At 47.4% G+C, this 26,128-nt stretch overlaps 1 protein-coding gene across 2 annotated transcripts; it reads right to left on the reverse strand.

The window, feature by feature from the left end:
- Window positions 1-850: 850 nt before the first annotated feature.
- Window positions 851-24,566, reverse strand: LOC144940669 (uncharacterized). 2 transcript variants are annotated; one of them, XM_078866957.1, is made up of 6 exons: window positions 24,240-24,566; window positions 10,531-10,669; window positions 9,736-9,893; window positions 8,452-8,721; window positions 7,546-7,810; window positions 851-6,764 (listed from the first exon to the last, which is right to left on the reverse strand). In XM_078866957.1, the coding sequence occupies exons 1-6, from the start codon at window positions 24,315-24,317 to the stop codon at window positions 6,607-6,609; spliced, it is 1,068 nt and encodes a 355-aa protein (XP_078723083.1). In that variant the 5' UTR covers window positions 24,318-24,566; the 3' UTR covers window positions 851-6,606. The 2 variants fall into 2 exon arrangements, with proteins under 2 accessions (XP_078723083.1, XP_078723082.1); XM_078866956.1 differs by having other exon boundaries at window positions 8,440-8,721.
- Between the last annotated feature and the right edge of the window lie 1,562 nt (window positions 24,567-26,128).

The raw sequence follows: 26,128 nt of genomic DNA on the forward strand, positions 1-26,128 counted from the left end.
TTATATTTTTATTATTTAATTATTTCCCTTCTATGTGACTTTACCGAAAGAACCAATAATATGAATCCCTGCAGTCACGAAAGCTTTAAATAAAAAAAATCATCTACTTTGTTTACCCAGAAATGATTCAACAAGTGTCAACTCTTTCTGGAGGTTCCTGCCAAATTTTAACAGTTGGGCACAATGATTGCCATGTGTACTCCCAATTAAGTCATTTTCAGGTAATATTTTCTAATTTAGCAAATTTGGACCATAACACCACCACAAAATTGCCTACTCTTGCGAATGCCGTCACAGGATCAAAAATCTTGATTTGAAGCTTTCATGACTGCAGGAATCCATACTCTTTGGTTCTTTCGGTAAAGTCACGTAGGTAGAAAATAAAATAACACAAGCATCCATCATCAGGTTTGTGCCCAAAACTTCGTGATCTATTTTACTTTATACCTACGTGACTTTACCGAAAGAACCAAAGAGTAAGATCAAAAATGTCCACTGTGAAAGCAGATGGCAAGTAATATTTTTAAGATTAATATGCACAGTATTAAGTCAGGGAGGCTGCTGGATATTAACCGATAACACACAAATAATGTTTAAAACCTCTTGTGTTACTGTTGGAATAAAGTTTACTTTCGAATACAGAACTAATATTTAATAGAGGTTGATAATATTACACCGTCATCCCGGTTACTATCGAGTGCGCTCAAACATTTGCACTGCATTGACTTTCACACGCAATTGAAGGGCATCTCTTAAAAGATGCTACGGCCCACACAGCAAAACACATAACCATTCCCACCAGGTGTTGGTGGTTGTATGGAAATTAATAAATTAGGCAAACTCTGGGAAGTTAGAAAAACAAATTAAAAAAAAGTTTTTATTATACCACTTATATAGCGTGTTGCGTTACAAGACGAAAAACATTATAGATCAAAATGTTTCCAAAACGAGATTATGTTCAGATCAAGTCACAGAGCCTGACTCACGTTAACTGTACGTACCCCTATAGTAGTAGTGTGTCGTAGTGAGCAGTGCCGAGTGGTAACTCGGCTACTCACACGTATACACGGTACCGTTAAATTAAATAGTTCTCCGCTGAAAAAAAAAATTAGACTATGGAACTGGCAAAAATGACCACGAGGAGTTGCAAAAATTCTTCTGAACTTTTCAGACGATCAAACACAAGCTCGTTAATATCCAGTATGGATTCATCTCCCCACAAATTGTGATTTGTATAGTTTGAGTGGTCTCTCACTGTTAATATTATAAAATCAGCTGGAGATGAGGCTGGCCACCTTATCATTTTTACCAGGGCTTTGTGTCTAACTGGATACATTTCCGGGCCGTTGGTAGACTGGAGCAGATGTGTAACCAATAGCTATAGACATAGCGAGCGGAATTGCTGGATGTTGGTAGTGTGTGCCGAGTGCGGTGATGAGATGTTCCAGATCGCCAACCCAGACCCCGTCTGAAATCAAGCCCCGACTATTACGTGTATGGCCACCTCGCCACAATTTTAACATTCACAGGGCAGGTCCCACCTCTTCATGGACAGGTGACGTTTAACACCGTGTCATCTCCATTTTAAAGCCACTCAATCCTTCTGCCCGACGACGCGATGTCAGAGGAATTCGCGGATGACCCCTGTTAAAGATCTCGCCATACAATCATGCCCAAATCATCATCATCATATAGTCACGTGGCTGTACCTCGTAAACCGTTCTTATGCCATTCACTGGGGGGGGGGGAATCACAGGCCCATAAGGCTTCACTTTTATTTTATAGACAGCAAACTGTTGCCAAACGACCACTTTTCCAGAAATTAGGGTAGAAAAAATTGGCAAGTTTTAAAAGCTCACCCATACCTCGTAAACCCGACTACTGTACAAAACGTTTCTTGCAATGCCTCGAGCTTGAGCACAGTTTGTTTTTCCAAAACAAAAACTCGCGCAAAGTGGACATTTTTGCCAGTTAAAAAATATAATAGAACCCAACAACAACAGCAATGTCACTGAACGCGCACATTCTTAAATATAAACGTCATTAAGTTATAAATGTTATTACTCCTAATTGCATCCTGTTATGTCATTAATTTATGAGTGATTACATGGATGTGCAAGCCCCCTGGTTAATTCATTAAGTCAACTACAAAACTCCGTTAATAAAGACAAGCACTATGTTGACATGGCAAGACGACATTCTAGCAATCGCAATGGCCGTAGCAAGATTCGTATGTGTTGATCGATTGATGTTCTTTAACTTCATCAAGGGTAGAGAGATCTCCCATATCTCCGTTGCAAGTGGGATGGGAGTAAAACAAGTCGCTTGTCAATTTGGGTCAGGTGAATGATGTTCCTACTCTGAGAATTATTGAAGATTTTTTCGGTATCGAAATCGTAGCCGACGGGAGCTCTTGCTCGATATGAACGCTCCGCAGATCCATTATCGGATGGCCGTGCCGAGGATTGAACCGTCACATTTCGAGCTCAGCGTGCCGACCACTACTAAACCACGCACGAGTCTGCCCGTAATTTAGAATGAGCGACTTTGAGTTTAACATCGCTTTTTTAATTGAAAACCGATGTCAGAAGCTACAGAACTTCGTCGAAGCCAGTTATGATTAGGTTGCATGCAAACAAATGCAATCCAACGACCCAATTTAGATCGTAGCAGGGACATCCAATTTGCACAAAATGTTTAACTGAAGTACACTTGAATTTGTGTTCAATTAGTCCAATTGCTTCCCATGGGAGACAATGAGAGCAGCCGGATATTGCCATGGAAATGGAACATAATGGGTTTCAAAGTGTTGAGATTGATTTTTTCATATGGCAATGGGTAAAAATCTCCATTTCAAACGTTTGGACTTAATAATGCGTATCGTCTCATTATGAACCGTTCATTCGAAAGAGAAACCCGTGATTAACTTGAACTTGCCGAGCACTAACTGTTCTAATAAAATAACAAGAGGATTTTTTTAAAACGGATTATTATATAATAACACTACCATCAATTATTTCAGTGATATTAAAGACAGATTATAAAAAAAAAATATGATAATCTTACAAACGTACCAATCACTATAAATTACAATGAAGAAAACTGTGAGCAGTCCCAGTCCACATGAGTTTCTAACGCACGCTGTAAAGAAATCAGTCTGATACAATATTAATATTACAAGCGAGCCAAGTGAATCCACACAGTGAGCCTCCGATGCATGTACATTATCAAGTAGTCTCTGATACAGTATTTAGTGTTACAAGCTGGCCGGTACGGTCCATGCAATGAGCCTTAACTGCGCAGGTCATCGTATAAACTTGGCGACTGGATAGAGCCTTAAAAGCATTACAAGCCGGGCAACATCAGTCCACCCAATGAGCCTATGAAATGCACCATAAGACGGTCTCGTCTACACCGATAACATTAAGAAGACATCTCCAGCCAATGGACATCCCCATCCAGTGGAATAACAACGTCCGCAGACTGAAGCATCCTGTTCCGAGGTATAAATGTTTGGGCCGAACAGCTGAGAGAAACGCACTCCCCTAAACGTACTACCCTAAAGGGGTGGGGGAGGTAAACACAGTAGCGATGAAGCAATTCGGATGTGCAACACATTGTCACAACTCAGGATCGCGATTAGATTTAACAAGATATGTTGTTTAAACGTTATGGTTAATGGTAGTGTCGTTGTGATACTTTACACAGGAACGGTGGTTCCCAACCATTCTGGAACCCTTGGGCCAAACTTTGACATGTCAAGGACAACTTTTTGCAGACCACCAAGGTGGTATAAAACACCGTGCGTTTCCCAAACAAATATCCTATCTGCAAAAGTTCCTAACGTGCCATGGGTTTTGAAGCCCACTGATGGTTTAGTGGACCGCATGTTGGGAGCCACCGACATTGAACACAAGATTCGATTAATTTATCGTGAGCGTACATATGGGTTTATACGACTGGATTCATCATTACATCGTAACAACCCGAAGACACTGCCCGGTGCCAAACAGCCTGGTCCAACTCGTGAGCTTGCCGAGGCTGAAGAACGACCTGCGTCAATTGCGAGGTAAGAAACGCAACGTGGCAGCTATACATTGCTTTTACGTTTACCAAGAATCATCAGTGTAGTTTTATCCCTGCTCTACTGCTGGCTGTATAGAAACATCTTTATCTCTCCCCCCTACAAAACTGTTGGGGCCTCTGGTCAAGAGGAACCAGCGCAGAACAAATATTGTCAGATGTGATTAGAACATGTTCCTTGAGCGGATGAGCAATCTCTATTCCCATCGCCTGGGCTGCGCGGCACAAACATTTCTCATCTCGGCAGAGTTTACGTATTTTTTTTTGAGAGCCAACACTACAAATGCTGACTAACGTACCAAAGTAGCGAGCCTCCTGAAATGCGTCAACCAAAAACAAAAAGTCGACGGGTGACTTTTGTTTAAAAAAAATAAAAATGCAGAATCCTTCAAAAGGGGGCTCAGCCCAAAAGCAGCTGTGACATTTAAATGACCTGGTTATTTTAATTTCAAATTAGTTACATCAGCATCTAACTCTCACCTTCCCCAAATGTGAAATGTGAAAAACCAGATCAAAATGCCACGTTCCTATGCCACGTCAAGCGACTCGCGACCGTGGAGCCTTCATTACACCGGATGATGAGTTTACAGTATTGATCGATTTCCCCCCCTCCCCCCTCCCCCCCAAGTTACACATTTCAAGCACCATGAACATGGGTAGTTTTAGTTTTTAACCAACGAAAGTTAAATGTATCGAGAGGAAATGATATGCGGACATGAGCCGCTCGGACGGACACGATGACGATTCTAAATTACAGTCAATGGGAGGGACAGGGACTTCACTTTCCCCACCGGGGGTTGCCACCTGTACTGGTTGCCCCAGGATCGTCTCCTCTTGTTAGAGGCGGCCGTCCAGGGAAATCTGCTCGTCTTCCGACGACATTAAAAGTCCTGTTTTATTTACGAAATACACCGCTCAAGGCAGGTGTGTGTGTGTTCCACGTGTACTTTTCTCCCATCCTTTGCTATTGCGAGATGTGTCTTCTTCCCATATGTCCCGGTTTGTTGTATCCCAGAGGTGGCAACCCGATTTACCACGAAAGGGAGGTGCAGCAAATGAGTGTAAGCGAGGGATTACAGTTATGGTTAGGATCATGGCTGGGCTTAAGGATGTTTTTAGTGCTAGCGGTTGGGCTATTGTCCGAGCCAAAGTTAAGAGTTTAGCCAAACCACAAGACGTTACTTATCGCAGGTATCCATTCAAATTTGACAATCGTCGCTGCAAGAATCCAGTTTTTGTGCTACACCTCCACTTCCGAAGGCCTTCGTGTAGTTTGAGAGTTTAATAATGTCCCCACGTTTCGTTGTTTCGGCTTTACCCACCATAAAAAAACGGTTAATTTTCGTGCGCCCTTGCGCAAATGTCAGCAAACCAGGTGGAAAAATCCCAAACTCCCTTCACCCCCCTCTCCCGCACGCCAAATTCACAAACACACTCCCACTGAGCGTGCGTGGCAACCCGCACGCCACAACAACGCAGCCGTGTCCCCACCCACCTCCAGGGTGAACACGCCTGTGGAGGGATTCGTCGTTATCTTATTGCCGTCCTTCCTGGAATGAACCGCCGATTCGCAGCAGCTCTGAGGTTATTATTGTGCTCACTGCTAGAATGTGCTACGTCGTACGCAAAACCTCTTTTGCTGCTGTTACCACGGAGCTGCACTGTTCGATGATTAAGAGATTAGCCGACAAAAAAGATCGACTCTCGATTAGAGCTGCAAATAGCGACCAATCGTGTCACCGACCGGAGCTCTGTTGCCATCGATTAGCCGTGAACGACTGGTACAGTATATACACGTTTGTTGTACTCTATTAGGCATTTCCATTAGTTATTTGCATGGGTTAGTGTGTGACACATAGTTGCATGGGCAGACACTGCGAGCCGCAGTAAGGCACCCCAATGAGATGAGGGTTCTCTGTATCGATCACCAGTAACTGCAACTGTGTGTGGCATGCCTGCTAGCTCAAGACACCGTGTAAACAGTATACTCGACTAAATAAATTTTCCTGCAAAGACTGACGATTTTGAAGCCGACCTAGTGAGACTAAAAAATATGAACTGTTGCAGCTCTCGTCTTGTTCACCCGATCCAAAGCGGTCAGGCTGGTAATCGAAGGGAGAGGGAGGGGAGGGGGGAACTGGGCCCCCCCCTCCCCTCCCTCCCCCCCGAGGCTCTCCTCAAACACGGGAACCTCGCCTACTCGAGTCATGCTCCCCCTATGGGTGGGAATCGCTGAACCAGCGCCGACTCCCAGTGAAAGTGGGAAATGGAGGGAAGATTTGCCGATATTCAACAAGTCCCGTTTTCGTAAAACGCTGGCAAGTGTCGTGTGCTCGTGTTCTTAGTGCACGCGGGAAGGAGGTATGCGTTGTGTACACACGAGTGGCGTAGGCCGAGGTGAATTGGCCAGCGCCGCCGTGCGAGAGTACCTTGGTAACAAGCGAGAGAGAGAGAATGCGGTTGTACGTGTGGGTGAGGATGCGAGTGTAGGAACGTGCGTGCGAGTGTTGATGTGCGCGTGCGTTAGGCGTAGAACTCCTTGGCGGGCGGTGGTTGGAAGACCGGCTCCTTGGTGTCGGCCAGGGCGTACGAGCCCTCGTCCTTCTTCTTCATGCGGTAAATGAGAAGCAGCACGAGGAAGGCGGCGAATAGCAGCCCCACCACGCCGCCGGCAACCACCGCTGCGCAACCACAACAACAACAACCACCGCTGAGCACAGAGAACACCATACATGTGCACATCGACCACAACAACAACCGCAGAGGAGTCAAACTCGCTCACTCCACCCAAAGATTGCTCCGTTACTCGCACCCTCATACCCACTGCCCGGTCAAGTGCGAAACAGAAGTTGACCGTCTCACACGCTCAACTCCACCTTACCCAATAACTCCGCTACTCCACCACCCACTCAGCCACTCACTTCACTTGACCCACTCGCTCATTCGCCCTGTCCATCGAATTTCAATTCCTCCGCTTATCCACTAATCTCACCCACCCACCCATCGATTCGCTCGCATCATACCGCACCCAACTTGCCCATTCACACACCCACTCGTCCATTCATCCCCCGACAAGCCCATTCAACCAACCCATTTTACTGGTAGTAACCTCTTGGTCACACCAGCCCACAGGGGATTATTCTGTCCGTCCGACGTGCATCCAAAAATGGGAGGGGTGGGGCTGGGTGGAGAGGTGAGGGTGGGGAGGGAGGGGCTGGGTGGGGAGGGAGGGGCTGGGTGGGGAGGGGCTGGTCACCCCGTGGTGCCCTTATAAAACTCAACGTTTAACCTACTCACGCCGGCTTGTGCCCGCCCTCGCAGTCGGCCATATTTGCGGAATACACCACACGCCGCCATTGACCCTGGCCATTGGCCGAGCAACCCAACGTTACTACCAGCTCCCTCCGCAGGAACGTATTCTCACTCACTCGCCCTCCGACCGCCCCCACCACTTGCCCATACCTGCAAGCACCTCCGTGCGCTCGAGGAGGCTCTCCGCCGTCGTTTTGCGAGCCGACACCTCGTTGTTGACGGGCTCCTCGGGGCGGGGCCGGCCGGTGCGTGGCGTGCCCACCTCGTTAGTGTCCACCTCGTCCCCGTCGCCCACCTCGTTGCCGCCGTCATCCCCGATGTCGCCCACCTCGTCGCCGGCCCGCCCGATGCCCCTCCCCTCGGGAATTCGGTTGTCGTCCGGCGAGGAGACGGTGGTGGCCGCAGCAGAGGTGGCCTTGGGAAGCGCAAGACGCACGCGGCGTCAATATAAAAACGCGGAGAGCACGGTGCGTGTTATCAACGTGGAGTCATACGGTACATATTGAAGCATCGGACATGCCTTTCACTAAATCACCCAGGCTACCCTCGACCTAGCCTCGAAAGCAAGATAAGCAGATTTGTGCCTGGATAGTGCTCTGATGGGCGGTGCACGAAACAGGTTGTTCCAGGCTGCTGTGCGCATGCGGCTATGTTATGGCAAGGCGAGGACAACGCTATGCTAGGATGTCTTTGGAAGGGTGTCTTTACTGGACATCTGTGAAAAAGATCCTGGACACCTGTGAAAAACAGCTTTCGAAGCTCATCGGATTCCTCCAGTATAAATAAAGATACCGATTCTGGAAGGTGCCGGCACAGCTTTTCTCGGCTCTCTAACAGTTGGTGGAACCGCAGAGAACGCGCATTGGTCTTTACTGGACATCTGTGAAAAAGATCCTGGACACCTGTGAGAAACAGCTTTAGAAGCTCATCGGATTCCTCCAGTATAAATAAAGATACCGATGCTGGAAGGTGCCGGCACAGCTTTTCTCGGCTCGCTAACAGTTGGTGGAACCGCAGAGAACGCGCGTTGGGCCGCGTGCGTACCGAGGGCCCCACCTCCGCGGGCTGCTCGCGGGGTCCGGGCGGCACGGGGCGGTTCGGAGGCGTTGGCGTGCTCGTGACCGTCTCCTCGTCGTAATCCTCGTTGTCGTCGTCCTCGCCCTCCGTCTCCTCCGAGTCGGCGGCGTTCCCACGGGCGGGGGGCTGGGGAGGGGGTGGCGGGGGCGGGGGGCTGGTCCTCGCCGTCGTTGCTACCGCCGCTGCCTCCTCCTCCTCCGTGGCCGGGGCCTCACTCACCGGGCCCAGCGTCCCCACCGGGGGCTCGGCCTGCAGGCACGGACGGAAGATGGTGGCGCCAAGACGGCAATCAACCCCCATGCACAAAGACCCCCCTCTGTTAGCGAGCACCTATGAAGGCCAGCACGACACACGAGAGGGTGGGGTGGGCCAGCACTAAGTCTCCCAAGTGGCAATGTCTACACACTGCACCAGGTAGTCATTTTGAGGCCGAGTTGACCTGGTGTTTGGCCAGGATAGGGAATTGAACTGGGGTCGTCGGTTTTGAAGCACAGCACGCTAACCACTGTGCCACCGCTCCCCAAACCCAACACAAAACCCAACAAATCAACGTTTAGCCACGGGGACTGGCAGGTAAGCAGGATGGGGACGGAGTGTGGTGGTGGTGCAGCGTGTGTACCTGTACCAGTGTGGTGTTGTGGTTCATAACTGCGTTCTATCCCTGTGGTCACGTGTATTTTTATCCAGATCCTCTGGTATGTCCCTCCACATTTAGAATCAACACGCGTTTCAATGCGACCTGTTGGCATAATAAGTAATATTTAAAAAAAACATTTTTTAAAGACACTTTTATGAAATGTACTAGTAATGGAAGAACTCCACGACTCCAGAAAGTGGCCCCGAAGCTTGCCATAACCGTCAGTTGACCGTGGTCAATTCCACCCAAGCCGAAACATAACATATAAAAAATGTTTAAAAAGATATATTTTTTATTTTTATGATAGAATATAGTATTGTCATCAGTATGACATATCAAGTTTGCAGTCGATACCACATTGGGAAGTGCGTTCAAATTGAGTTACAAGATTTGAGGATACAACAACACCAACAACAACAGACTGATTTAAATGAAAGCGTGTAAAAAGAGCTATACAGCTCCGTGGTCTTTACCTGGTAAAATAAAGAGTTTAGTTTAACTGCAGCAGGACATTACGTACGGTGTGGGGATGTAGTGGTGACTACCTGCAGCAGCAGGCTAATGAGCCGTTTGCGATTACCTGCAGCCACGTAGGTGCAGTGCGTTAAGGCGGTGGCTGCGTTTACCTGCAGCTGGACGAAGACACGGCCGGGCTGGGCCCGGGGCTCTGCGTGCGTGTCCTGGTAGCGAACCGTGGTGGCCAGCTGCTCGCTGGGCAGTGTGGCTGGGTAGCGCACTTTGTCCTGCGAAGAATATCTCAGCACGTCCTCCAGCGAGACCAGGCCTGGGTAAGTCACAAAGATACAAAGATTTCCCCGTATAGTCTTAACAGACTGTTGAAGCGAGGCCTGCTAGCGAGGACCTATGAAGGGCCAGCATGGCAACACGAGGGGGTGGGTGTACGTACAAATACGCAAGCAAGCACTCATACATGCCTATACAAAGACAAAGATCCCCCGTGTAGCCTTTAACTGACTTTTGGAGCAAGTGCTGATAGCGAGGACCTATGAAGGCCAGCATGGCACCACGAGGGGGTGGGTGGCCAGCACCACGCCCGGCCGCCTTTGTATCGCCAGTGGCGATGTTGACACATTGCAGTCATTTGAGACGAGTCGACCAAGGGGTGACCCATGACTGGTTCAGATAATCATCACTGGTGGTGGCCGTGAGCAGGAAATGAACTCGGGTCGCTGGGTTCATAGCGCAGCGCCCTAACCGTTGCACTACTGCTCCCCACGTCATACACACACACACAGACGCGCGCAAGTACACAGATAAAAGCCTTGCACGCAAACTTACACAAAAAGGCACACGTGAAGGTATGAACACAAAACTCAGAAACTTAAGCATTCGTTGTTTGGAAAAAATCTAAGCATTACGGCCAGTCGGAGAACTAGCTCATAGCGGGACGGGACACGAACCGGAGCCGGATCCGGAGCCGTAGTCTGCCTCTGCATCGTCATCGTCATCGCCGACCTCGTCGTCCGAGCCCAGGCCCGACGCCCCTCCTTGTGTGTCCAGGTAGATAACATCGTCCATAGTGTAGGGGCTCAGAGATGCCTGCACACGCGCACACGCGCACACACCCACACGACACGGTGCTTTAGGACAATACATGGCTCGATCATCATCACCATCGTGAGCCACGATCAACAGACTACTGCTGGATGAAGGCCTTCCCCAAGCCATTGTCACCTCTTATGGTCCCGCATTGAAAAGCAGTCCCGCCTAGCAGCTGTACACAAAGCCAATTGCATTGGCCTGACGCCTGAAAAGGCTTGTGCATTATTTTGCTGCCACTGTACCGCTATATAAAGAGCACATTACACACCTCTATACAACATCTTTCACCCTACCTCTGTGCGCTGTGAAAAAGGGCCATTGCTCGAAACGTCATCCGTTACACACCTCTCTCCAAATGCAGTATTATTGATGATTACGTTTAGTTTTGTTGTTATTTGTGCTTGTGCACTACTGCTAAACGCAATGTTACCACATAACCTCTATGCAATTATCAACAAACCGGTGTTGCTGCTGCTGACCCAGTAATAAACCAGCACGTTTGTTCACGTGACGACTGTGTTGGGGTGGAAGAGGCTTTACGACAAACATTTTATTTACAAGATTGGACCCAAAATTTGTTTTTAATGAAAATCGGGTCGTTGAATGTTCACTTTTCACAAAGCAGCAAGCATTTGGATGCACCCTAGGAGGGATGTTGGGCAGAGTCGAACCCAGACAGGGATTCAAACGTGCAACATCAAAACTGCGAGGCGAGCACTCCAACCACTCCACCACCCAGCGAAATAAAACCCGATGTCATGGAACAACACAGCACACACGCCAATTCGAGATATTAACCACGCAACTCAAAAACAAGATCATATACTACAGCCACATATCGATTACATCACACATACAACGCAGAAACACACAATCAGCTGCAAGGCAATTGATTTGCTAATTCCCTGCAGAAATTATGGGGTGCCCGCGGTAATCGAACCATCAACGCAGTGTAAAATGGCTCAGCGGGGAGCACGGGCCGATCGCGAGGCTACCACGCCACTTTATGAATGACCCCGAAAACCACTCACACTGCTATTTGGGCTCCCGAAATCCCCACGTGCCTTAAAATTCCCAGGCTGCCTAAATCTCCCATCTCACCAAATGTGATGACACTGGAGGCTGCCTCGAGGCTCACGTCTGTATAACAAAAAAATAATAATCAGAAAACAGATGGACAGCTTCACACACTCAACATTCTTCTTGGTTCTTTCGGTAAAGTCACGTAGAAGGGAAATAATAAAATAATAAAAATAAAACATAATAAAATACAATTCTCACAGACGCTGTCTTTCCGATAGACCTGTTCTTCACCTGAAGATGAATCCCTGCAGTCACGAAAGCTTTAAATCGAAATTTACACTCAATATTCCTCAAAGCCCACCCATCCACCAGCCTCCTGTTAATCTGTCCACGATAAAACCAAGAGTTTTTTTTTGGTTAGACCACGTAAATATAAATGTGCCGTGAAACCTGCCACCACCCAACACAGCCAAGAAGGTTCGTCATGTAAACAAAACATGCGAATTCGTCACTAGTTCACCACTGGTGTGCTGGAGTAAACCCACAACATTTACAGTTCTAGTAAGCCGTTTCTCGCCTCTTCTTCAGGCGACAGCCAGAGTTGCCGAGAAATTATAAATGTTGTGGTTTTACCTTTCCAACATACCAGTGTGCTGAACTAGCAACGAACTGGCACGTTTTGTTCATGTGACAAACCCAATTGTCTGTGGTGTCGGGTGGTGGCGGCGGCTTTACCGACACATTTATATTTATGCGATCCAACCCAAAAAAACCCCTCTTATGGATCATATTGGTCACGAAAGAAAACGTGTTAAACTGATTAAACCTCAGTCGTTCAAGAATCCTCCTCACTCCTGTTTACCTCTCTCACCTCTCCCCAGCTCTTCTGCCCACCCTCCCATTCCCCTCCGATCCAAGGCGCAATGTTGCCGGCACTCACAAGCCAAAATCCCATTATGACATGGGGTTGGCTGCTCGTATTTTCTTTCTCCATGTGCTTCTACCTGTGTCGCGTCTCTCGTCACATCCACTGCACTCATCTTGAGCCTCCAAATCCTGCCATCTCACCCTTGGTCTTACTCTACTCCTTTCGATCTGCCCCTGTGACATTCTCCAGAGCCCTTCCTCATTGCATCTTCGTTTCTTAGGAACATGTGCCGAAACCATCGAAGTTTTGCCTCCCTTCCACAGACATTCATAATCTCAGCGAGGTCTCAACCCTTTCATCCTCTTAGTGCCAGCCAGCATCAATCTCTGCACCATGAGTGTCCACTCTTCTTCTAGTTGCTCCTTCGGGTCTGAAAAGGCCCTGCTACTGAAAGAGTACAGCTAGCCAGTGTGCAGTTTCCAGGTCATGCAGGGAGTGGTGCTGTTGTTACAGAATATGGTCACACCGCGCACGCCTTAGCCCTGTTCAACATTGCACCAAAATAATAAACAGAAGATAGCGGAGGCACCGAACAAAAAAAACGCGAGAAATTCTGGAAGCGAGATGACATCGAAGCCAGCAAAACCAACAACACAAGCACAAAAGTCCTTTGGTCAGACCATAAATCGGTACCAGCTGTGGTGATAAACCTTAGAGCTACCCTTTGCATTTTATGGCCAATTAAAGTGAATTATGAGATAACCGACTCATTGGAAAAGGTTATCAGATAATTCACTCACTCTCCTGACAACGAAAGGGGTACCGCAGAAGATTTGTCAACTCAAAACGATAACGGACCAGTGAGATTTCCGGGGTGGGTCCCAAGGACTGCAAGTCAATCACAGCACAGACTCCCATAATGCACCATGAGAATCAAAAAAACAAAAATGGCCGTGGTGCTGCCCCTCTTCAAAACCGCCATCCCCCTACCCCAACCTACCCGCAACCCCTCGGCCGACCCCTGACCCCGTCAGTTTGTGCCGCAGTTTTAACTTTCAAAAGGCATACCTTCTCAAAGGACTACCATAGAGGTCATGGTGCGTGTTTTCTTAGGACAATGGCAACGCTAAACCTCTCATGTGAAGTGACCAAGCCTCTTTATTCCCCTTTTATTATTAAATTCTAGTCTCTATAGAAAAGAAAAACAAATTAGGAAAGCGAAGGGGAGGGGTTTTAAGAACACAGAAATGTCGCTGGCTAGTCGCGGGGCCACTCCCGAGTCTCAATGCACGCGTCGCCGAGACAATCACAGGGCTGTTTTTGCTCGGAATTTGCGGCATCTGCGTCTGTTCTTTGTGCCTCGAATCGTGCAAATGAGCGGACGCAGTGCCCTCAGTCTCCGGCCTCAAGACCGTGCCCACCCTCCTCCCCCCTACACACAATGGCAAAGATGGCTGAAGTGGGGGGGGGTATTCCAGGGTGAAGGGTCCGCTGTGTTGAGCCAAATAACTTTGGCACAGTGTGGAGGTAAATTAAAATAGGCGTTCGTGGGAGTCGGCCATTGTGTGGCAATGTCAGGGCCCATAATCCAAAGTCTGAAAAATTACTTACGATTAAAAAAAATCCACGAAACGGTCCTTGTGCAATCAACTAAAGCATGATCACGCAAAACTTGCCACCCAGACGGAGCTTCCCAAACAATTTTAATTTGTTATTAAACAAAACTCGCTTTTAATTTGTGCCCCCATCTTGTCAGAACTCGGAAGCCAAGCAGCCATGAGCCTGGCATAGTGTTTGGATGGGTGAACAACTTACACAAAACAGGTTGCCATTCGACTGTGGGACCTATATTGTAGGCAGCAGAGAGCAATGTATCAAAATCTATTGTCTTGCTGTACTTTTAAGTCCTCACGCTTATGCGCTCCACCTTCACCCACCCACAACTGAATAGCATAGTTATGTTTGTGTAAAATAATACCAATGCCCCGCATGGTAACAGGAAGCTCTGCTTCAGCAGTGGATTTACAAAAGCGCCAATCTTTTGACAATCACTAAATCCCCAAGGTCCTGTCACTCATCTGCCAAGTACTCGTATATGGCAGTTTCGCACAGTTCAGGAGTGGCCTGACCCTGATAAGACATAAATGGCCATTCACCGAGTAAAAGTTCTCCAAATGTGGTCAAGGCATTGGTGCACAAGTTACAAAAGTCTATTTTTGCAGGTTAAATCAATGAAGCTTCTCAAAGTTATTTATTGAGTGGCTTAAGTTGGAATTGAACTGGCGATCCAGGAACCGGGAGGCTAATTAAGGAATTGGGTGTCACTCCAAGACAGGCAGCGGTCTGCGAACTGATCATTTCAAAAGGTGCTGGCTGGCTCGGCTTTCGCAGGAGTCGGCTCTGTGAGTCACCCAGCCATTTTCACCCCCATTTCTTTTGTCAGCAATGTTCAATTAAAAATGTCACTTTGTCTTTGGTTATATCTGAAGTAATAGCTTCCCTTTTGTTTGCATTACATTCCTCAAAAAGAAAGAGAGTTAAAAGAGGAAATTAAAATTATCTGAATTTTCAGTTCTAATTAAAGCAATACTTTAATTTTCGGCAGTACGCACACCAACGTCGAGCGCACCTCATCGCCAAGACTAAATTAACGAGGCTTCAACGACCTGGGTTCCATTCCCAGCAGTGAGGCACAATGCGAGTGCCAAGTGGCGACTGAACCTGGCCTGGGCCTCCCATAGTTTAACTGGGACCTAATATAAGCAACTGGTGTAGTGCACAAGTATTTATCATCGTCACCCATGATCAATCCACCGGTGGACAAAGGAAGGCCTACCCTCAAGCCATTGCCATCTCTTGTGTGCCTGCGATCTTTTCCGTAATGGCAGCGCACAAATAATGGTAAAGGGGAAATAACAGCTAAGCAGGCACAAGCCTCAATAGAGCTTTTATGTGTATCCACAATGAACTAACAGGTTGTCATAGGGCTGCAGGGCTACGTTGCAGGCAGGAGAGAGCACCGCTGCAACAACAAAAAAACACTGTTGTACTGTACATCCATGCTCCCACGCACAGTCCGTCCATGCTTTCATGAACCCATATTGACCAGCTTGGCAAAGCATGGTCAAATAACTCCCATAATAACACATTCATTTTATTTCACAATTCATGCTAATTGCACCCTGTACCGCAGTACATTAATTATATATAAGGATGAAATCCTAGATACTAGCTACTACCAAGCAAATTAAAAACCTACTACCAAGCAAAATGAATAAACGAATAAAGAAATGGCACCAAAACAAAAAAGGCGCAAACAACAACAAAAAAGTTATCACAAAATAGAGAGAAATTAATCCATAAGGTCACATCCCAGATCACAATCCCAACTTCTCAACAAAACCAGAAAACCTTCACAGGAGGGGCGGCGACGGCGGAGTGGCAAAATATTACGACGAATTTAAACCAATTCGCACCTCCGACTAGCACGGCTGGCTACGTACGGTGAAAAAGAAGTTCAACATACATAAATGCATACAACCCCAATCGGTCAAACGTCCAAAATGTGATTGCCTATTTTCAGAGTATAACTGACACAGCATGGGAGACGACTTCATCCAGCAGTGGGCTGACAAAAGGGCTGCACGTGTACAGCAATACCACGGTTTACGTCGGGGATGCGTTCCCGAAAAGGTGCGACGACAAATATCGAAACGACGTAAAATCAGAAACGATTTACAGGGTAGGTTGGGGGCGAAGGCTGTGGAACGACCTCAAAGGGGGGGGAGGACGTAAATCGGGGTATTACTGTAAAATGTAGTGCAGGAAAGCTGGCACGGGACTGGTCGTGTGCGATGATATGGCCACACCAGCTATGAAGTACACTTTGCTACCTTCATAAGTTTTTTTTTACTCCAAGTAATTACTTGCCTTATGGTATATTTATCTAGGATGAAGGATAACATGTCAATTGCATTATGTCTGTGCCCATCTCTACGTGTGCTTGAATAATAACTACGAGCGGTTGCGTGCAAGCGAATGTTTTGAGTTGGGAGAGTATATGTATGCACTAAACAGGCAAAAAATATCGCTCATTAAAATCAACATTAATGCCAACATTCTTTCCTGTAAAATTCCCCGTGCACGTATATTATTTCACATGTGTTCAATTCCTTATATGATTCGATGACCTGTATTTAATCAGGTGAGGAGGGCGCTTTGAGTTTTACTATTTCATTTGCAGAGAAAATCAGTTAAATTGGTGGGGGGTTAAGGGGGGCAACGGGAAACCTTTATAACATTTTCCGTTTAAATCTTGGATTTACGAAACTACCACATGAGGACTGACACCGAATAAATTACACTTTTTATATCGCGCCCTTGAGCGGTACATCGTGATGTGCTATATATGAAAACATTTCAACCTTCCACACAAAACAAGATCAATACCGTAACGGCAACAACATAAAAATCTACACGACACAATAACATTGGGGTGAAGAGATTTGCACCAACTCATTTGGTCCAAGCGCCCTGCAAGTGTTGGCATAGAAGCGAGCGTTCATTCACAAGTAAGTTGCCAATGATGACGTACACCACAGGCGCATTTTAACACGCACTCTACACGGCGCGGCATACAAAGTTCTAATAATAATAATGTGTGTGACGCAAAAACGCCGGATGGCTGCCACAGTAACCGAACCATCGCAAATTATCCGAGCGCCAAGACCAGCGACCGCTCCCTGCCTAAAACACCCACCCCGGGTAGTGTCCTGTACTCGAAATAACGTGGGCGCATATTATAACCATGAGCCACGTGTAAGGTTTCCCACCCCCCCCACCCCCAATCTGCACTGTTATTCGGGCACGATGGATGCATTTTTCTCGTCAATTACAGAGTTGATTATCAATGCCGACTCGACTGTTAGCTGCATCTGAACGCTGATCAGAAAAGTCAAGTGTCAGCCAGATTACTACCGTACTGCAACTATTCGGCTTGGATTTTCGGTGCCGTTGAGATTTTTCCCCCCCTCCATTTATTTTATATTCTTTTAATATAAACAGCAATATGAATAACATGACAGCCAATGGTCAGAACACTTCCAAGATGATGGGTAAAACGGAGACGGAGCGATATTATCAGCTCCAAGGTCCAGGAGCGTTGATAGATGTGGTAGCTTAAAAGAGGCCTTCATCCAGCAGTGGATAGAGAATGGATTATGATGACAATACATAATACCACAAGCAGTACACATGGGCTAAATCTGGTCTTCATGGACATAACTGGGCTTTGTTGACATTGGATTTGCCAGGGCACCCGACTCCTGCATCCGCCTAGCACATTGGGGACAGTATTAAAATATTGACTTAACCTTATCAACGTCGTGGGACACGAGAGCCAAAGCGCCCGCCACCGTCTATTACTGCGACGGAGGCTTGGCCAGCAGGCGATTGTCGTGCGGCGAGGAGTCACACTGAGCGACTGAAGTGGCCCCGCTGTCCCAACAACAAAACGACATTGAAATGCCATTTCCTCCGCCAGCGAGCTTATTAAAACTCACTGGGGACACACCGTGAGAGAGAGAGGATTCTCATGCGAGCTCTCCCCGCAAGCCCCTTCTCTCCTCCATGCGCCACACAAGTCTGCATCTAATTATGCCCAAAGGCTGACGTCACTTATTACCAGTCACTTAAAGCTATCCGAGCGACAAATGGAAGGCGTTATAATACCGAGGACATTGCGCTGGAAGTCGTCATTAGAACATTGAGGCTGTTTATATGGTTTTTTTTGTTCAGCTCTCCAAATAACCCTTCTTGCAGTGCGTTACCTCTCACAGCAGACGTGCATTGGTGCACCGAACACCGTGTGTTTGCAGTGTTATCTTCCACATACGCATGCATGCACGCACCACACCACATGTGCAGATTAACACCCCGGTAACACGACGCAGCTTTTCCCGAATGATAGCCTCCCAACTAACCATCTCAGACACCGGACTTCATATTCTGCGTCTTAACTCAGGATCCAGGATTAGTATATAGGCTCAGCTAGAGGAGACCAAATCACAGGATCAACACCCTTGAATCTAATTCCAAGACAAGGAACCAGTACCAGTGTCAGGTTTTTGTGGACATTGTCTTTTTGTTGTCATTTTCTCCCAATGTTATCTTTATTGCACCATCGGAGCCATTGAAAATGGGACAAAGCATCCATTCGGATCTCTCACACAGCAGTGCAATTCATGGACTACGTCTCGATTAAGACTCGGTTCCGAGAAACTGGCTTTCAGGCTCACGAGTCCTCAGACTCATCTGTACGAGACCACATTTTCAGGGAACAGACCGCCGGACTCACTGACAAATGGCTGATTGACAAGCGTGCCGACCCCCATGTCTACCCGACCGCCCCAGTCGCAACTGGATCTGACCTTCACAACAGTAGGCTCTCCCAGCAGCGCGCGTGTTAATATGGCATTAAAAATAACGCGGAGAGCTCAAGGTTTTAAAAGGCATGCGGCACGTGTGATTAAAGCGTTCCCAGGTCGATGCCCTCTCCAGGCAACCCTGCACATGGTGCCGAGTGGGGGTCTCTTGGTGGCGCCTGCACTACGATAATTTTCCAATTGTCCGTCTGTTCTGGTTACATCTTTTCAAACTGCCTAAGGTAGCTTGAGAAAAAAACATGATATGCCTTTAATGTTGTAAAGAACACCTAATTGATTGTACATGGATGTAGATATGTAAACTCCATGTGGAACTCCTCAAGAAGGATATGCCCAAACAACCAAATGTAAGACCCTCTTGAAATAGTTTGGAGACTCAATGCTTTCCTTGATAAGAGGAAATAGCCTCGCAAATGTTTTTGCGTTGTACCGTGTGCCGTTTGGCATGATGTCTGACATTTCGCTGCGTGTCCCTGGAGACCTTTTTTTTTTGCTTCCTCAGAAAGCTCATCGCATGTGGAGCGAAACATTAGACATCATGCGGAACAACACGTGGCACAATCCAGACGACATCAGAGAGCTAACTGTGAGGAAGGTTAAACCTGAATGAATTCTGCAGTTGCTGCTGCCGCTGCCGCTGCTACGGCTGGGAGCAAGGGAGGTAGGGGCAACAACAAAGTGGAGCTGGGAGTTCGTTTGAGCTCGGAACCCCACGGGAACGCAGCTGCCTTTCCGCCCACGTCCGTGGATGGTGACGGCAGCAAATTGCTCCAAGGTGCTGCGGCAGCGCTTGCAGTTGCCTTCGAGCACGGTAGCGTTTCCCCCCCCGCCCCCTTTCCGTGAATGTTTTTTTCCCCGTGGCCGCCGTCGCGGTCGAATCAATTTCACGCCGCACGGACGTGCGCTGGAAAAACGCACGAGTTTTACTAATTTGCAAAAAGAAAGGAAGGAAGAAAAACTCGTGAGATAGGCTCTTTTAGGAATAATTCTCTGTTGGCCACGTTAATAATAGTGCGTGTGTGTATATATATGCTTACCATGACATTTATTATCCATTGATTATTATGATGACTTTCACCAGCCCCCACCGGTCAGGACCGTGAAGTATGGTCAAATAACCCCCACAATGTAGAGAGACCTTCATCCGGAAGTAGACTGAGAAAAGGTCTGTAAAAATAAATGATTATTAGGTGGGGGGAGGGGGGGCTTGGTGGCGCAGTGGTTAGGGTACTGCTCTATGAACCTGGCTACTTGAGTTTGATCCCTGGCTATGGCTAAAATCATTGAGGAGTAATATTGGAAGTGGTCCTGGGCCCCACACCCATCACCAATCTGCAATGAGAAGCATAATGATTATAGCCAAACCACTCCCCTGATCTGTATCATGTGGTGATTTAATCCAGCCGTGAAATCGCAAAGATGCTGTTAATATCTAACATTATTGTTTTTTTTGACCTGTTGAAGACATTGCAGGAGTTGTGGCATCACGTTCTGGGACAGTTGCCCAAATATTAGAGACCTCGGGCAGCTCTGCTGCCTGTAGCGGACCCACAACACCTTGGGGTCTCCCCGTCTTCGCCACACATGGAAAATCGTGAAGCAATTGTGCCGCTAATATATTTATTTTTAATTAAAGAACAGGAACTGCTCCCCACCCACCCCAATTCTCTTTCTGGCTGGACATCAAAACGGTGCTGGTATGTGTGCACGCCGTCACGCGGTCTGCCCCCGTGTCGCTCCACCAAGCACTTTAAATGGGGGGGGCCCGCTGCTCGCTGCCGTGCGGTCGTCGGGGCCTGAGTGAATGGGGTGAGCCCCTCAAAATCGGCACGCACGCCGAATTCCTGGGGCCGCTGCCGCGGAAACATGCGACCACACTCACGCACCAAGATACCCCCGCTTAAGACTACACAGCCTGCTGGGGCAAGTACCATAAAGCGAGCACCTATGACGTCTGGCACGCCACATGAGGAGACTGTGTGGGCAGCACCATGCCTGGCAGGCCTTTGTCTACCCACATGCGGCCTGTTCACACACCACACCAGATACTCACTTCAGGTTGCGTTGATTTAAGGGAGGCCCAGGACCGGTTCAGATATTTCGGCACAGATGTTAACTTTGGTTGAGAATGTAACACTGGCCACCACTCGTAGCGCAGGTCTTCTAACTACTACGCTACTACTCCCTAAAATTCCCACAATGTGAAATATATATATACGCACACACCAATTCCCAACCCGCCACCATTAAACATCAAAGACTTGCGAAAAGGGAGGTTGTACGTACGCTACATGTACAACCCTAATTGCCAATCCACTGCGCCCATGTCTTCCTACTGCTGATGTTTACACAGGTAGACGTTTATGGCCAAGTCAGACTAGGTCATGTTCAGATGTAACTTGCCACTGATATGAATTTAAACAGGTCACAGGCTTGAAGTGAAGTGTATGAAACAATTCTAGATTTGAAGCTTTCGTGACTGCAATGATTCATACTCTTAGGTTTTTCGGAAAAGTCACGTAGGTAAAAAATTAATAATAATAAATATAATTGAAATAATAGAAATAAAAGAATATTATAATATTAATTTTATTTTATTTATATTATTATTTCAATAACATTTATTATTATTTATTTTTTACCTACGTGACTTTACCGAAAAACATAAGAGTATGTATGAAACAACTACCCCACTGTTACCCCCTCACACGTTTAAGTGTTCTCTAACAGGAGCTATTCCGTCAGGAACAAGAAACTGTTACAGGACTTCACTCACTTTTGAGGGCCATTAGAAGCCCTTCAAGTGTGAAGAGGTGTGGTTTTCCCAGGACTCTGCCAAAAAATATGCTGCAAACCTCGTAATAAATGGCACCTTGTTGAGTGACCGCACATGATAAATTGGTAAGTGAATGCTCAGCAATTATTGGTTTTAACAGACAACTTCTTATAAGTGATCGATATAACTGGGTAAAGGTGCAGTCCTGTAAATACTTGCTCACGCCAACGCTAGCGAATGTGTACCCTCATTGACCTTTGTCATGCATAGTTGTCTTTTTACCCAAGAGTATCCTGTTTAAAAGACGTGAAAATCTCAAAAGGCTCTAGCTGATTAAAATAAGGACAATGAGTTCACTACACCCTAGATAGAACTTAATCGCTATGTATACATTACTGGCACTGTTCACACAAGCGCAAATCGAAGACGAAACCGGTGACGTTTGCCATAGAAAGTAGTGAATCCATAAAAACCCGAACACTCATCATCAGCCATGGTCAATCCGCTGCTGTACTCAGGCCTCCCTAATCCGCCTCCATTCCTCGTAATCCTGAGATATACGGTGTAATCCACATAGCACCTGCACCCACACTTATTTCGTTTGCTCCATCTTCACAGGTGGACGTGCTAGCGGACGCATTTTGTTCCTTTGATGCCACCGTCATCGTCATTTACGATCTGCCATCAACGCTTGTCGTGACAAAAATAAACAAAATCGAACAGGCAAAATTATAAAAGTTTATTTGAGAAACAAACACGCCTATGTTATGAATAAAGACCAGATTGTTTCATATTTAAACTGCCAATTAAGAAATGTAAAAAGATCCATACTCTTTGGTTCGCAGCTATATAATCCCTTGTCACAGCCATCTCTCTTTGGCATGCTTCAGCGATGGTTTTCGCTGTGGTTGTCCCCACCTGATGACGGACGCTTGTGTTGCGCCCGAAACGTCGTGATTTTATTTAGTTATTTTCATTTTTATTTTTTTTTATTAAAAAATTTTCACCTACGTGACTTTACCGAAAGAATCAAAGAGTATGGATCCTTGCAGTCACGAAAACTTCTAATCTAGAATGTAAAAAAAAGATCATTCGCCTGGACACACACCGCGAGATGTGATAGCGGTCGATGCAGGCAGGAATGGTGACGGAATGGCAGCCAAAGAAGCCAGTCACCGTAGCTCACGAGTTTCAGCTCCTCACTCATAACTCACTTATTTTCTCCGAGCTCAACCCCACGATACCTTAATCCCCCCCCCCATAACCGCCACCGTTACTTTTCCCTCTTCATATTCGTATTATATGGCTATCACTCATTCCCCATTCATTAAATCTATTCATCATTGACAGTCATCAATTTCGCTTTCACCGAAATTCACGCATCACGGATTTTGCCCGCGTTGTCTTCCGCTCACCTATTTTCGTTCACCCCCCATCGCCACCATCAACACATTCAATATGTAACAACCATTAATTCTTCGTAAAGCCGTCTCGGTTAGGGATAAGTCGGCGCCCAAGAGGACATCTGAGGTCAGTCGATGAGCGCGATGGTCGTACGAGACCGTTAGAATTCGTCGGCATGGGGAAGACCCTCATCCAGCAGTGAACAATGGCCCACGATGATTCCTTACCACTTGTGGAATACTGCTCCGTGTGTCGCTCTACGCTTACGACTACATCACCCGTAATGTGCCCGATATGGGAAGCTAATCCGGTTTGAACCCGTCCAATGCTTGAATTGGCGACCGCCGTCACTGAAGCAGACGCTGTGGGGCGATGTCAGCAGTAAGAGTGTAGCAGCAGCAACAATAATCCATTGTTGGATCGTATTTCTATGTCCCCGTGTCCACGCTCCCCGCTGACCAGCGAGGAGTGCGATGGGATAACCTCAACGAACCCACACGGGTGGTGGTGGTGGGGGGGAGAAGCCATCATCCAGCAGTGGTTTACAACAACAAAACCACAATCGATGTTAGACAACCGATGATGTTCGACAACACTCTTCTCAATGCACCGTAGTATTTTAATGTCCCCTTCACTCTCACACAACCACACACACAACACATATACATCCCTCCTCGAGCCCGAAGCGAGGCGTGGCCCACACGGTCCCTGGGATAGCGGAGCCTACCGCCTCCCTCCCACTTTCCCCGGCAGAGACGCTCCAGTCAAGTGGGGTGGTGAGCCGTCGTGTAAAGACCCACCACCTCGCGTCTCTCTCGCACCCTGCACCAGGCCCCTCGCAGCCATCTGTCCGAGACTCCGAAGACGAGGCAACAACTCGGAACCCCCATCCCGAACCAAATGAACCCCGCGGAGCATCACAAACTCCCCTCGTGCGAGGACCCCCCCCCCCACACCGAGGCGAGGCGCGGCCTACACCGGCCCTCTGCTAGCGGACCCTACCGGCTACCTCGTGCCCTCCTCGGCAAGAAGCGGCCCCACCACCCCCCTCACCTCCGCCTGGGGCTGCGAGGTCGCGGGAGTCGCTACGGCGAGCGCCGCGAGCAGCAGGGCGAGAAGCAGGGCGCGCATCTTGAGACGTCGGCGAGTCGGAGATGAAGAAGGACGAGCGAGCAAGGGCGATGGGGAATGTTTTCAAGGCAAGAGGAGCGTTAGGTTGGGTGTGGGGAAGGGATGAGGGGGTTGTATGGGGGAGGTTAAAAGAGAGGGGAAAGTTACGCGAGAGTAGCCGCAGCCTCCCGCGGGCGGAACGCTTCAGCGGAGTCGGACAGCGCACGGGAGGATCGGAAGGTCGCGGCGCGTTTTTATTTCATCTTCCAATCTTCCGGAAGAATCATCTCGAGTCGATTCCACGGCGGGTCGATTATATCTCTCGAATCGATTCCACGGTGGTTGACTATTCTCTCAAGTCGATTCCACGGTGGGTCGAATATTCACGCGAGTCGATTCCACAGCGGTTGACTATTCGCACGAGTCGATTCCGCAGCGGTTGACTTTTCGCTCGAGTCGATTGCGCAGCGGTCGACTATTCGCGCGAGTCGATTCTGCAGCGGGCGACTATTCGCGCAAATCGATTCAGCAGCGGTCGACTATTCGCGCAAATCGATTCCACAGCGGTCGACTATTTTCTCGAGTCGATTTCACAGCGGTCGCCTATACGCGCGAGTCGATTTCACAGCGGTCGACTATTCGCGCGAGTCGATTCCACAGCGGTCGACTATTCTCTCGAGTCGATTTCACAGCAGTCGACTATACGCGCGAGTCGATTCCACAGCGGTCGACTATTCGCTCGAGTCGATTTGGGTCTAATTTGTTATTAAAATCCTTTTCTTACTTAACTCGTTTTCTTATTAAAAGTTGTCTTTAATTGCTGGCGAAAGGTCGTACTCAGATTGTAAATGTTGTGGATTTGCTCTCCAACACACCGCTGTGCTGAACTAGTAATTAAATTGCCACGTTTTGTTTAAGCGACAAATCCTAATTGGCTGTCGGGTGGTGGCGGGTTTAACGACACAATTATATATACGCGATATTACAAACAAAACCCTCTATTATGGACTTTTATTTTTGTTGTACACGAGATTGTGTACGCTTTGCGTTGGACAAGGGAAAAACACATATACATTCCTGAGTGTACCGCATTTAAATAACAAAAAAAATGTATTCGTCGGCCTATGTATTTCCTTATCAGAATCAATGCATTTATATTGGTGGAATCCGATGACCCATAAAGCTCTTTCACAAATGTCCGGCAGGGGAGGGGTAGGTCAGAACGTTACGACACAAAAACACGATAGGAGTGTAAAGTATAGGAACGCTAAACAAATCACTTAAAACATGTGCTGCACAAATAAAACGAAACTATATATTTTTGTACCTTGCCAGGCAAAGCCCACTGGAGCAATTCGCTTATTTTTCAGAATCGATCTGGCCACAAATGATAGCTCAACGAAATGGCTTTTCGCGTGGAAAATGAAACTAAAGTACGAAATTTTTGATTGAAAGCTTTCGTGACTGCAGGGATTCATATTCTTGGTTCTTTCGGTAAAGTCACGTAGAAGGGAAATAATAAAAAAATAAAACAATAAAAATTCTCACTGGACAACAAACACGTTTGCTGATGAGATCCATAATGTCTAAACCGACTTTGGAAGGCATTTCATCCAGCGGTGGATGATAATCAAATCTCAGAATATTCAGTGTCTTGGATTGTGAACTCCCTCGCCTGGTATACAGGAGGTCCGTGGGTCCGATCTCGACCCTGCGTGTATTTTTGTCTAGGGGTCGTCCCGTTTTTCCCCTGCACATTTAGAGTCCACACGCGTTTCAGAGTATTTGGCTGCGATACATTTCCGATTGATAAGCCACTTCGTTGTGGCCAC

The sequence above is a fragment of the Lampetra fluviatilis genome, chromosome 23 (genome assembly GCF_964198595.1).
Source record: "Lampetra fluviatilis chromosome 23, kcLamFluv1.1, whole genome shotgun sequence".
Classification (NCBI taxonomy): domain Eukaryota; kingdom Metazoa; phylum Chordata; class Hyperoartia; order Petromyzontiformes; family Petromyzontidae; genus Lampetra; species Lampetra fluviatilis.

What these genes read in the sequence shown, in the direction of transcription:
- LOC144940669 (XM_078866956.1), bottom strand. Translation starts at nt 24,317, where the DNA reads ATGCGCGCCCTGCTTCTCGCCCTGCTGCTCGCGGCGCTCGCCGTAGCG. An exon ending in CCGCGGAGGTGGGGCCCTCG is followed by an intron (nt 7,811 to 8,439) that starts GTACGCACGCGG and finishes GCGCTTCCCAAG; the next exon opens with GCCACCTCTGCTGCGGCCAC. An exon ending in GCGCACGGAGGTGCTTGCAG is followed by an intron (nt 6,765 to 7,545) that starts GTATGGGCAAGT and finishes GTGGTTGCGCAG; the next exon opens with CGGTGGTTGCCGGCGGCGTG.